This window comes from Fukomys damarensis, unplaced genomic scaffold (genome assembly GCF_012274545.1).
Source record: "Fukomys damarensis isolate Sample0158 unplaced genomic scaffold, DMR_v1.0_HiC HiC_scaffold_16, whole genome shotgun sequence".
NCBI classification, from domain to species: Eukaryota; Metazoa; Chordata; class Mammalia; order Rodentia; family Bathyergidae; genus Fukomys; species Fukomys damarensis.
The window spans coordinates 30,962,917-30,975,313 of record NW_022900928.1 but is presented as its reverse complement, the minus strand read 5'-3'; the positions used below and the strand labels follow the sequence as shown (position 1 = coordinate 30,975,313).

At 40.2% G+C, this 12,397-nt stretch overlaps 2 protein-coding genes across 3 annotated transcripts in view; one reads left to right on the top strand and one right to left on the bottom strand.

Annotated features, from left to right (window-relative positions):
• Positions 1-3,700, top strand: part of Ints4 (integrator complex subunit 4) — a 120,942-nt gene extending 117,242 nt beyond the window's left edge. For both annotated transcript variants that reach the window (XM_010633305.3, XM_010633306.1), the window contains one exon: positions 3,306-3,700. In XM_010633305.3, coding sequence (XP_010631607.1) covers positions 3,306-3,484 — 179 coding nt within the window. In that variant the 3' untranslated portion in view covers positions 3,485-3,700. The remainder of the gene's footprint in view (positions 1-3,305) is intronic.
• Positions 3,701-9,517: 5,817 nt separating this feature from the next.
• The window catches only part of Aamdc (adipogenesis associated Mth938 domain containing), a 32,501-nt gene continuing 29,621 nt past the window's right edge, over positions 9,518-12,397 (bottom strand). Inside the window, exon 4 of the mRNA XM_010633304.3 lies at positions 9,518-9,689. Within this exon, the coding sequence (XP_010631606.1) occupies positions 9,549-9,689 (141 nt within the window). The 3' untranslated portion in view covers positions 9,518-9,548. The remainder of the gene's footprint in view (positions 9,690-12,397) is intronic.

The window sequence follows — 12,397 nt, the reverse complement described above, 5'->3', positions numbered from 1 at the left end:
AGCTCCTTTGTCGAAGATGAGGTAGCTGAGTACATCTGCATTTGTTTTTGTGTCTTCCAGTCTGTTCCACTGATCCTCAGGCCTATTTCTTTGCCAGTACCATGCTGTTTTTATCACAGTGGCTTTGTAGTATAGTTTCAAATTGGGAATTGTTACACCTGGTGCCATGTGTCTGTTGCCTAAAATGGCTTTTGCTATTCTAGGTCTCTTATGGTTCCAAATGAATTTTTGGATTTTTTTTTTCTAGTTCTGTGAAATATAGTGTTGGAATTTCAATTGTCATTGCATTGAATGTATATAGCAGTTACACCCATTCATGATAAAAACCCTGCAAAAAATTGGAATAGATGGTCTATACCTCAATTTAATAAAGGCTATCTATGAAAAACCATCAGCCAACATCATATTGAATGGCCAAAAACTGAAAATCTTCATGTTAAAATCAGGAACAAGACAAGGATGCCCATTATCACCACTTCTCTTCAATATAGTTCTGGAAACATTAGCCACAGCAATTAGACAAGAGAAAGAAATTAAAGCAATAAAGATAGGAAAGGAAGAAGTTAAACTATCATTATTTGCTGATGATATGATACTCTACATTGAACATCCAAAAAACTCCACCAAAAAACTTCTAGACTTAATTGACAGATTTATTAGAGTATCTGGATACAAGGTGAATACCCAAATATCAATAGCCTTCTTATACACAAATAACAGACACACGGAGAGAGAAATAAGGGGAAAAATTCCTTTTACAATAGCATCCAAAAAAATGAAATATCTAGGAATCAATCTAACAAAAGAAACAAAAGATCTCTACACTGAAAACTGCAGCACTCTGAAAAAAGAAATTGAAGAGGATATAAAGAAATGGAAAGATATCCCCTGCTCCTGGGTAGGAAGAATCAACATATTTCACAGCTTTTGATTATGCAGTTGAAATCCAGTTAATTGTTAGACCGACTCTGGGAATCAGTCTTCTCCTCTTCATTGCCTAGATGCACACCTGGAGGTCCACATAGCTAGCTGCTCAGTGGTAGAGCTGAAGACTCAGACTTCTGGCTCCCAATCCCTTGCTGTTTTACTCTACCATGCTCCCTGTGATCTGGGACAGGGAATTGAGGCACATTCTCATTCTAAATGCACTTGTACCTTCTATCTCCTAACCCTGGAGTTTGTGGGGGCTCCTCCAGGTCTCCAGCGGCTCTACACTGGGGCAGAATGCTGCCATGTCAGAAGCTGAGTCTCATAGACCAGGTTCCAAATTCTGTCTCCCTTGCTGTGTGATCCTTAGGAAGTTATTTTATGTTTTGGTGTCATTTCCCTGATCTTTCAAATGGAAATAAAAGCCAGGTATGGTGGTACATGCTTGTAATCCCAGAACTTGGGGAGGTTGAGGCAAGAGGATAGTATGTTCAAGCCGTGCTGGGACAGTTAGCACCTTAGTAAGACGCTGTCTCAAAAATAAAAAATAAAAAGGGTTGGGGCCTGGGATTTAGCTTAGTGGCACTGCGCCTGCCTTGAAAGCGTAAGGTCTTGAGTTCAGTTCCTGGTACCAAAAAAAAAAAAAAATGTCTGGGGCTATAGCTCAGTGTGAAGGTTCTGGATTCATTCCCCAGTTGCCCCCCTGACCCCTCAAAGAAAGGGAAATAAGAGTACAAACTTCCTAGGAGGTGAACTTTTTTCCAGGCATGGTGAATAGGTTATATGATTTGTCTCAATGATATTTTGTCTCTTTCTCCCATTTCCTCCCTCTTGTTTTCTTTCCATTCTCTTTTCCTCCTGTGACATTTGCTTGAATTGCCATTCTTACCAAATTCTGATGAGGGAAGGCAAAATGACCCCGCAGAGTTGAGTGCTACATCAGCACTCTTCCCACCCACCTTCACCAGGATTTGGCTCTTTGAAGTGCTGTGAATTGCTGGGTGTGGTGGTGCAGACCTGTGATCCCAGCAGTCAGGAGGCTGAGGCAGGAGGATTGCTGCGAGTTTGAGACCAGCCTGGGCTACATAGTGAGTTCCAGGTCAGTCTCAACTACATAGTGAGACCCTGTCTCAAACAAACAAACAAACAAAAAAAGAAAGTGCTGTGAAATCACACACATGGGTGTGTCTGCTGTCTGAAATGGAACAAGATTGTGTGGTAAGCTATAAGGGCAATGCTAGTGTCCCCGTAGGTACGTGCAGGGCTGTTGTAAGGTGCCCATGTGATGTGGGCATGTGCGTGCCCCGTGGCTGCTAAATGGTGATGGCCGGCTGCCCTCAGGACTCACGCTCAACTCTGGGTAGGCAAGGATATTTTGGCTTTAGCTGCCTAAAATCTTTCCATTCCTGGAGGATGCCAATCCATTTTCTTGTCAGACTCCCAGGGCAAGCCTGCAAGTGACCAGGAACAGGCCCCGGGAGGCCTCTGCCCTTATTAACTTTAGATCTATCCTGCTCATTCAAGCCTTCTGAACCTCTTAGCGTGGGGCTCAACTTTAACTCTTGTACCTGTTGTTCCGGCTGCCCCCCAAGTAAGGAGGACATCTCAAGCTCATTCTGCTCTAGAACTTGCCTTTGGGTTTCCTAAATCCTCTCCCCTTTCTTCAGTATACAAGCCATGTGGTTAAAAGAAGATCGATCAGTTGCTTAACTTTGTGAATAGGTTCAAATTTTTGTCACAGATGTGGATTTAGGCAAACACTTCAAATTTCTCTGAGTTGCAGGACTTTTTTTCAAGATAGTGACAGTCTTTCTTTCATCATGTAGCCAGACCAGAATTCATGGGGTTGCCGTGAGTGTAGTTCACGTCTGTAATTCCAATACTCTGGAGCCTGAGGCAGAAGGATTGCTGTGAAGTTGAGGCCAATCTGTGCTACATAGTATGTAGCCTGAACTACATAGTGAGACCCTGTCTTCCCCCCAAAAAAAGTTCAGCCTGGCAACCAACTTTTGGTAGGGCCTGCCATATACAGACGCTAGGTCATCATTACTGTGTAATGTCACATAAAAGTGAAAGAATCTCTGACGTGATATTACGTCCCTGAAACATGTTCCGTTTCAACAAATTTGTGGTAGAACTATTTTGTATTTGAAAGCTTCTTCTCCACTGAGGCCCAGGGAGGAAAATATCATATCTGTAGTCTCAGGATCAGCCCCACAGAATTCAGGCTGGGAAAGTGTTTTTTTCAGTGAGGGTAAAGAGAAGAATGTAGACAGATGAAGAAATGTTCTTCAAACCTTAGTGCTTCCATCTTTGATGTTTTCTTCTCAGTTTTTATGGTTTCCCAGTCTTAGAGTATCTCTTTTCTTGTTTTCCAGAACCATGCCAGGTGGAAGTGAGGCTGCTGCTGGCCTACAACTCCAATGCTCGAATTCCAAAATCCTCCTGGATCGAAGGTGGTGAGGTGTCACCCCAGGTGGAAACCAGCATCGAGGGTACCATCCCCTTCAGCAAGCCTGTGAAAGTTTACATAATGCCCAAGCCTGCAAGGCGCTGAGTCCCCAGCAGTCTTCACAGCCATGGCCTAGAAGGCCCTTCATAGGTATCAGTGATCCAGAAGCCTAGAACACTTCATTTGAAAATGATGTGTAGGCATAAGGAACATGTTACCTTTACAGTCTCACTTGGTATCACACATAGGATAAATTATTTTTGCATTAAAAAACCAAAAACATTACAGTTTGCTTTCCCTCATTGCCAATAATAAAGTTGAGAAAACATTGAACTTTTCTAGTTTCTGGTCCTTAAAAATAAATTTGGTGGGGGCCAGGGATTTAGCTCAGCAGTTCTGCGGCCTGCCTTGCAAGCACCAGGACCCGAGTTTGATCCCTAGTACCAAAAAAGAAATGTGTGGCTATGACATTAGCATTTATTCCACATATTTGACAAACTTGATTCTAAGATATAAAATACAATATTCTAGGTAATTCCACAGAGCTGGTTGGTTGAGGCATAATTTTATTTCTTTAAACGATAGTCACTTTGCCAGGACTAACCTGAAAGCCACTTTAACAGCTGTAGTTTGTTAGCACTGCAAGTTTCTAAAAAGACCTTAGACATTGGTTTTCTTGCTGAGAGGCCTCTTCCCTAACTCACTCAGTAGGTGGGCCAAGGACTGACTAAACAGTGGAGAGTGAATCATTTTCATCTTGAAAGTTTTGATCTTGCCGTCCATTTCCTTAGAGCCCTTTTTACTTTAATAAAATAAAATAGCCATATTTTAGAAAAGAAATTATGGGGCTGGGGATTTAGCTCAGTGGTTCTGGCAACTGCCTGGAAAGCACAAGGACCTGAGTTCGATCCCCAGTACCAAAAAAGAAAAGGAATTATACATTATGGGATTCAGTGTAAAGATATAGTCATTTCCTGCTACACCTCTGATGAGTTGGAGCTGCATGTAACAAGTACAACTGTGACAGAACAACAGTCTGTGCTTTAGAGAGGTTAACTGTGGCAAAGCCTGTGCTGTGTACTTTACCTATTTAATCTTCACAACAGCCTAAGGAGTCATAGAGATTTAAGTACATTAGTAGTCAGGCCTGTATTCATTTAAATCCCAGGAGATGCCAGAAGCCTAAGCTATACCGCCTCAGGGGTAGTATATTGGTACTGTGGTTTGAATGTGCCTCCCAAAGTTTATGTGTTGGGAATGTAATCATACAGTGAATGTATTACTGAATGTAATATATACAGTATTTATAAAACACATACAATATTTTTATTCTCATATAAATTACCCATTTTCAGATATTCTATTATAGTAGCAGAAAATGGACTAAGACAATGGCAAGGAGCATTCAGATTTAGCTCTCTGTACCTTGGTATCCTCATCTGCAAAACAAATACTATGTCAGGACCTGTTGAGTACAGTCAATTAAGTAATGCTTGGTAGAATCTGATTCTGCAGCAGACTTGATCATATATAGCACTTGGAGAGCCCATTAAAAATAATAGCAAGATTCTCCAGTTACTGTGAGATGGAGCTGGAATTTAAATTCAAGCTTTTTTTTTTGTACCAGGGATCAAACTCAGGAGCTTGCGCTTATGAGGCACATGTGGTGCCACTGAGCTAAATCCCCAGCCCAAGCATGCTTTAACTTTTTAGTTTGATGCACTTGCTATGTGCCTGACACAAATTTACTCATTTAACCTGAATGACCACCCTTTGAGGTAGGTACTGTCTTCGTTTTACAAATAAGGCAATTTGAAGATCAGAGAAATTAAATAACTTGCCTTAGGTCACACAATTTGACCCAAGCAGGCAGTCTGGCTCCAATAGGTTTTATAACTGTGGAGGGTCAAGGGAAGGAAGATTATCTCTAAGGAGTGGACTTCAGTGTTAACTGTTTTATGTTTCTTTTCTTTTCTTTTTTGTACTGGGGATTGAACCCGGGACCTTGCACTTGTGAGTCTCACCTGTTTTATACGTCTCAAGAGTGTGCCAGTCATGGCCTCTCAACATGTGAACACAACAAGATACCCAGAAAAAGATTCCTGCCTTAGAAAATAAAGCTTGAAGCCAGACTCAGTCATACCATTACTTTGACCCGATGGTGCCAATTGCTAGGTGGGAGCATAGATGAAAGCATTAAGACTTATGGCTGCTGAGCATATCACACTGTAACTATCAAATACACTCTCAGGGGTGAATAGGCTGGGTACTTTTCTGTCATAGTATGTTCTTCACAAAAATCCTTCCAGCTTACCCCTCAGGTAGGGAAACAGAGGCTTTGAGGTAGTGTTTGTCCCCTAAGAGACAAAGCCTGGGCTTTTTCCTGTCTGAACCGAAAATATAGTGGTGGTTTTTGTTTGTTTGTTTTGCCAAATATATACATATATTAAGGAGCAGGTTTTGGTATATAGTAGAATAAATTTTTCCAAGCTTTGTGAGAATAGAGTGGCTATTCTAATAGCTATGGAATTTGCCAGGCTGGATGTGTTGGACAGAAGTTTAACAAGTTCTTGTACATCTGTTGATGAGGGCTTCAGTTATCACCTGAGAAGGTGAACTCAACATTTGAAATTCTTTGTACATGAAAATCTGTTTCTGCATCTCATACTTTTGTCACTGTGAGAAAATATAACATTATATTATAGAGGCCTAGAAAAGGGAATGAAGAGTCTTCCACTGTGATACCTTCATTTGTAAGTGAATGCATAAGTCCAGAGAAATAAAATAGGTAGTAAAGCCAAACCTGGAACCCAGGCCTCCCAAATCCTAATCCAGTATGGTTTTCATTACAGGGGTCTGTTCCTAGCAAATGGTCTAGTGCTCAGCTAACATAGCTCTGGCCACCTTCCGTATCCTCACACAGACAGCTGTCATGTCCTTTAGATCCTGCTTCCCTAAATGTTTCTGGAAGCAATCCTCATTTATTCCATTTCCATCTGGATGCAGTCACCATCATTTCTCAGTTATTACATTAGCCTCCTGATGGTCTCCTTGTCTCAGTCTCGCTCACTTCAACACATCTGGCACACACCAGGTAAGGAAAGGATGAATGAGCCTGTGAATTCAGGGTAAACTTAATAGTACCATGGTATGCCAAAGAACAGCAAGCCCTGAGATACCAGGTTCTGAAAGGACTATATCTATTTGGCTTTCACATGGTGTCAGTGAAGAAACTTGTCTTGGGAACCACTCAGGCTAGAGGAAAGTGTGGGCAGATTGAGTTGTGCTACCTACAAATTAAATCAGGATTTTAATGATTAACACGTGGGACTAAGTATAGTGTCATGTTGAAAAAAGTACCTTCACTCGAGAATTTACATACTTCCATCATTGACCATGTGGACCAGATTTGGAAGTAAGGGTTGTCAGCAGGTTTTATACAAAGTTTAATAACCCCATCGGCAGACCCCACTGTTCTAAGACATCAGAACTTGGTTGTCTTTAACTTAGAGACAACTTACAGAAACAGTCATTACACCCGCACTTAACTGATTCAACACCCACTGGAGCTGTCTCACCTTATATTTGACCTCCTAAAGAGAGTGAGGAGAGGGAGAAAGGAGCAGGGAGTCTGCATCAATAGAGAAATAGTCTGCATATCGTCAAACATCCCTCCTAGCTAAATAGAGATGGCGTTATGAGCTGCAGGAACAGATCTAGAAAGATCCTGTCTTTTTTTTTTTTTTTGGTACTGGGGATCAAACTCAGGTCCTTGCACTTGCAAAGCAGGCACCGGAACCACTGAGCTAAATCCCCAGCCCTAGATCCTGTCTTTTGACAAATGTAGCAAGAGTTGCAGAAAGTCCCAAGTTATACACTGGGCGTCAGATCTGAGAAGTCTGCTCCTGGGGACATTTGTGTGGTGAAGTTGGAGAAATACCTCACTTTCCTTTCTGATTCTTTTTAGTTCATCTTTTCTTGGCAAGCTATATCTTAACTTGCTCTCCAAGTGGGTTGATTCCCAGTCAGAACCATTACTGAGCTAACCCGCCGGTGACAGTACCATGTAGAACAAAAGCCAGCTAGGGCCAGGGATTTAGCTCAGTGTCACCGTGCCTGCCTCATAAGTGCAAGATCCTGAGTTCAATCCCCAGTACCAAAAAAACCCCAGCTTGGGCCAGGGACTTAGCTCAGTGGCCCTGCTCCTGCCTTGCAAGCGCAAGGTCTTAAGTTCAATCCCTGATACAAAAAACAAAACAAAAAAACAGCCTTTTGGAGCTGTTGCTTCAACACTGGCTGAGGTAGAATGGTTTTATTTAATTATGGCTTGATAAAGAACATATTTAATAAACATCTAGTTAAAACAGCTGCCAAGTAAAGTTTTCTTCATTGAATTAGTGGGCACTTAATTAAGACCCAGCTTAAGTGTCATCTCCTTGGCAATGTCTTCACTAATTTTCTTTCCATCTTGATATGATAAATTAGTCTTTTTTGTGTACCATTACTGGACTTTGTAACTGTTATAATATTATCTTTATTATCATTATCTTTCTCTTTTTACATAACTTCTGAAGTCAGGTACTATAATGTATATTCCTCTACCTTACTCAGGGCCCTGTAACAACTGGTTATATGGAAATTTGTAATAGACTTTCAGTAAATGGGCTTGAAAAAGAATGCTGAATAAATGAGATAGTTTCTTTGAGTTCCAGAGTTCTATGAATCAGTGAGATAATAAGTTCCTATATTAACCATAAAATAAACTAGTTTGATTACACAGTAGTCCCATTACTGGAAAGATAATGATGACAGTGGTTTCAATTTATTGAGTCCTTAGTGCAGGCCAGGCAGTGAGCTAAGACTTTGTATGAATTACTTCATTTAATACCTACAGAGACTCCAGGTAGTAATATTTTCCCTATTTGACAGATGAGAACTGTGAAACTCAGAGACATAAAATAAACACCCAACCAGTGAGCAGCAGGAACTGCAGCTCGAAATCAAGGCTGTTTGGCACCAAAGCCCATGCTCAGAGGGTCTTATTTTTTTAGACGGTCTTGCTTTGTACTTCTGGCTGGCCTTTAAGTCACTATATAGCCCACGCTGGCCCTGAACTCATGATGGCACTCATTCCTTGAGTGCTGGGATTACAGGCATATGCCACTGTCATAGCTCTTTAAAGAGGAAAAAATTATGAAATAGGTGGTGCTGATAATTTATAGTTCTCTTAGTCTATTTTAGGGTTTCACAAAGGATACTTGGGTATTTAATAAAACAAAAACTGAACTAGTAGGGCCACTAGCCCAGCCCCAACAATTTGTAGCCAGAGAATCTGAGAGAACTGACTGGCTTAAGTCTCAGGGTTAGCTAGAAGATGATTTAGGCCACACTTCTGCTGTCAGTGCCACTTTATCCAGGGCTGTGTTCTGACCACATGTCTGAAATAGCCTTTATCACTGTTTTCTTATTCTACTTTATTTTTTTCATAACTGTTTCTACATAATGTATTTGTTTATTTTCTCCACGAGAATGTAAGCTATATGACGTCTTTTTTGCGGGGGTTGTTTTTCTGCAGCTTAGAGCAATGTCTGGCATATAAAGTGCTTAAGTAATATTAGTTGGAGGACTAGAGATTTAGCTCAGTGGGACCAACACCTGCCTGGCAAGTACAAGGTCCTGAGTTTGATCCCTGGTACTTAAAACAAAACAACTGACAGCGGCATTAAAAAAATTAGTTGGATTGATGGGTAAATATTCCAAGTATCAGCTGGTACATGATTTTAATGTACTGAAACTTTTCTTTTTTTGGTACTGGGGATCAAACTTGGGCCCTTGTGCTTGTGAGGCAAGCAGGAGGAACCACTGAGCTAAATCCCTGGCTCTACTGAAACTTTTCTTTCACCTTCAAGGCACAGCCTTTATTTTTGTCGGAAGTTTCTAATTCTTCCAGCCTAATACTGCACTATTAAAATCAGTAAAAACTTGTCTGGTCTTTTGATATTCAGCAACCTCAAAGACAGAGATCTGCTTTAGCTGTCCATGTGTCTTAAAAGTTTGGCACAGGACCAGGCGTGAACAGGTGTTTAAAAACATAGAGGAGGCTGACAAGAGAAAGTAAGAATGACAGAGAAATCATTGCTGAGTGATTTATTTTACTCTTACGACTACATTAGCAAGTGGAATGGAAGACGCCTCCCACCCTGACCCCTTGTGCAACCAAGGCATTATACTCCTTCACTGCCTGCTCTGTCTGGAGGACCCGCACGTCAATGCCTTGTTTCTTGATGTACTCCACAGTGGATGGAGGCACCTAGGAAGGAGGAAAAGGGAGGAGTAATTAGGGGAAAGGCCCCCAGAGCTTCCTTCCCTGCCATAAGGGAGAACACTGTACAGAAGTAGACAGTAACGTCTGTCACTCCTTGATCACCCAGTGTGTCAGTAGTCCAAAGTTTGGCAGTGAGCTCCAATGAGTCCAAGAGGCCAATAAGGTTTTAGAGATGTAGTTCAGGGTAGAGTGTGTGTTAGCATGCTTGAGGCCCTGAGTTTAATCCCTAGCACCAGAAAAGAAAAAGGCGCTTTGAAAAGGTGACAGAAGAATAATAAATACCCATGCAAAAAGCTCAAGTGAAGTAAAAACAGGAAAAGCGTGGATTTTGGAATAAGTCTTGGATTTAAGTCCTTACTAGCAGTGTGATCTTGGGTGACTGGATTATTAGGCTTTCCTTGCCATATCTATAAATTAGGGAGAATAGTACTTAGTTCTAGCATTGGAATAAAAATGAACTAAGTGATGGTATGGAAAATGTCTAGCATGCTGCAGAACCCAAACTATATATAGTTTAAAAGTGAGTTGGTTTAACCTGTGTTTAAATTTTAACTTTGCCACTTACCAACTGACAGATCTTTGACTAAAGTGTCTCAGTTTTAATTTCTTCACTTGTAGAGACAACAATGCTTATATCACAGGGTTGGTGTGAGGATGGAGTTAGTGTATCTATATCATAGCTCAGAAAGGCCTTTCTTGACCAACCATGAGGAGTCCCTCCTAAGTCACCTTTTTGTTCACAGTATTTATTCTGTGAAATTGTCTAGTTCTTTATTATCTATGAGGAACATGAAACTTGTTTGTTATTGTCTTTAGTGCCTACAATAGTGTCTGACCTATAGAAAATTCTTATAAATTTATAAATTAATTTATATAGAAGATATTTTCAATACTGACAGCTGTTATTAGATGATATAATCTCAACTCTGGCTTGCCCTGAATTTTTTTGTAGAAATAGAGTTCAATCAGATTGTGCCACCTAAGAAAGAGCTGGATGAAATATTTTTAGTATATGTGCTGCTGAAGTGAGCACAAATAAAATATTTTAATATGCCATGTTATTTTTCTGTATGTATAAAATATTTGTAAAAGAAGCCTTATATACAGAAATTATAATACTACAAAAAACTAGTTTAAATATAAAAATGTAAAATAAAAGCCTCTATCAGTCTGGAACAAGATGATAGGACATGTATGTAAAGGGAAGACTGAGGTAGATGTCACTATACTCACATAGAAGGCTGTCTATGATACAATGTGTTGGAGTTACAGAACGTACACAGCGTGATTCTTTTATACGATAGTTCTAAGTATACATATGAGGATCTGTATGTATAAGTATGTATACATTTACAGGTACAGAGAGCACTGGAAGGCTTTACACCGTATGTAGAGATCAGAAAGAGGATACCTTTCACCTTTTAAAATCTACATCTGCATTAAATCTTTTGTTTTATTAGTGCATGTTGTAATACAGAATGAATACATTCGTTGTGGGTAGTTGGTACATGTACATGACCTATATAAATTCTTTTTACATCCCCTTCCCCTCCCCTTTCCCATCATCTTAGTCCCCTTCCCATTTGCCAAAGCCTTATCTCCCTACCCTATTTCCTATTTCTGTATGAAATCTTGAAATTGTTTTATAATGAAGATGTTTTCTTTCTTTTTTTTAAAATGTGGTGTCAGGGATTGAACTCAGGACCTTGTGCTTGTGAGGCAGGCATGGTGCCACTGAGCTAAATCCCCAACCTGAACATGTTTTTTTATTAGTACACATTTGCAGTATATAATGTTTACATTCCTTGTGTGCAGATGGCACATGCACACAGCACATCTTACTTCCTTTGTTTGTTCCCTTCTACCTCTTGATCCCCTTCCCCTTTGAGAACAGTCCATCTCCCTACTTCCTATCCTATTAGCTATCTTTATTTTGGTGCTTATAATTTAGATTTTCATCCATGTGATATTTAAGCTTCTGTGTCTGATTTATTTCACTTAACATGGTCCCAAAGTGCATCCATTTTCCTACAAATGACTCAAGCTTATCTTTCTTTTTATGGCAGAGTAGTACTCCATTGTGTGTAAATACCACATTTTTTATCCACTCATCTGCTGATGGACACAGAGGCTGCTTCCAAGCTTTGGCGACTATGAACTACTGCTATAGATGTGGGTATCCATATATCACTGTAATAAGATGCCTTTAACCTTTTGGAAGGATCCCTAGGAGGGAATAACTAGGTCAAATGGAATATATATTATTTCTGTAAGTGAAATTAAAAATCAGTGTTTCTTTTCCCGAAAGAGGAAAAAAGCCTAACTTGAATGTGTCCAAGAAAAAAAAAGTACAATAAATGTGCTATAAAGATGTAAAACAGTATTAAAATGTAAAGGGTCAAATATAGTCATGCACCTCATAATGGATTTTCAGTCAGTAACTGCATGTACAAGGGATTTCTTACCAGGTGATATTTTGTAGCCATCTTGGTGTAAGTACATGCTGTTGTGGTGTAAGCACAGTGATAAAGACACCTAACGACATTCCGCTCAGGATGTGTCTCTAATCTTAAGCAACATGACTGCACTGATCATTGCAGAATTTGAAGACTTCTGGGGTTGAGGTATTTCTAAGAACCAGTTGAAACTATATGGTCTCAGGTTTAGGTAGACTTAGCCCAATCCTGATAGAG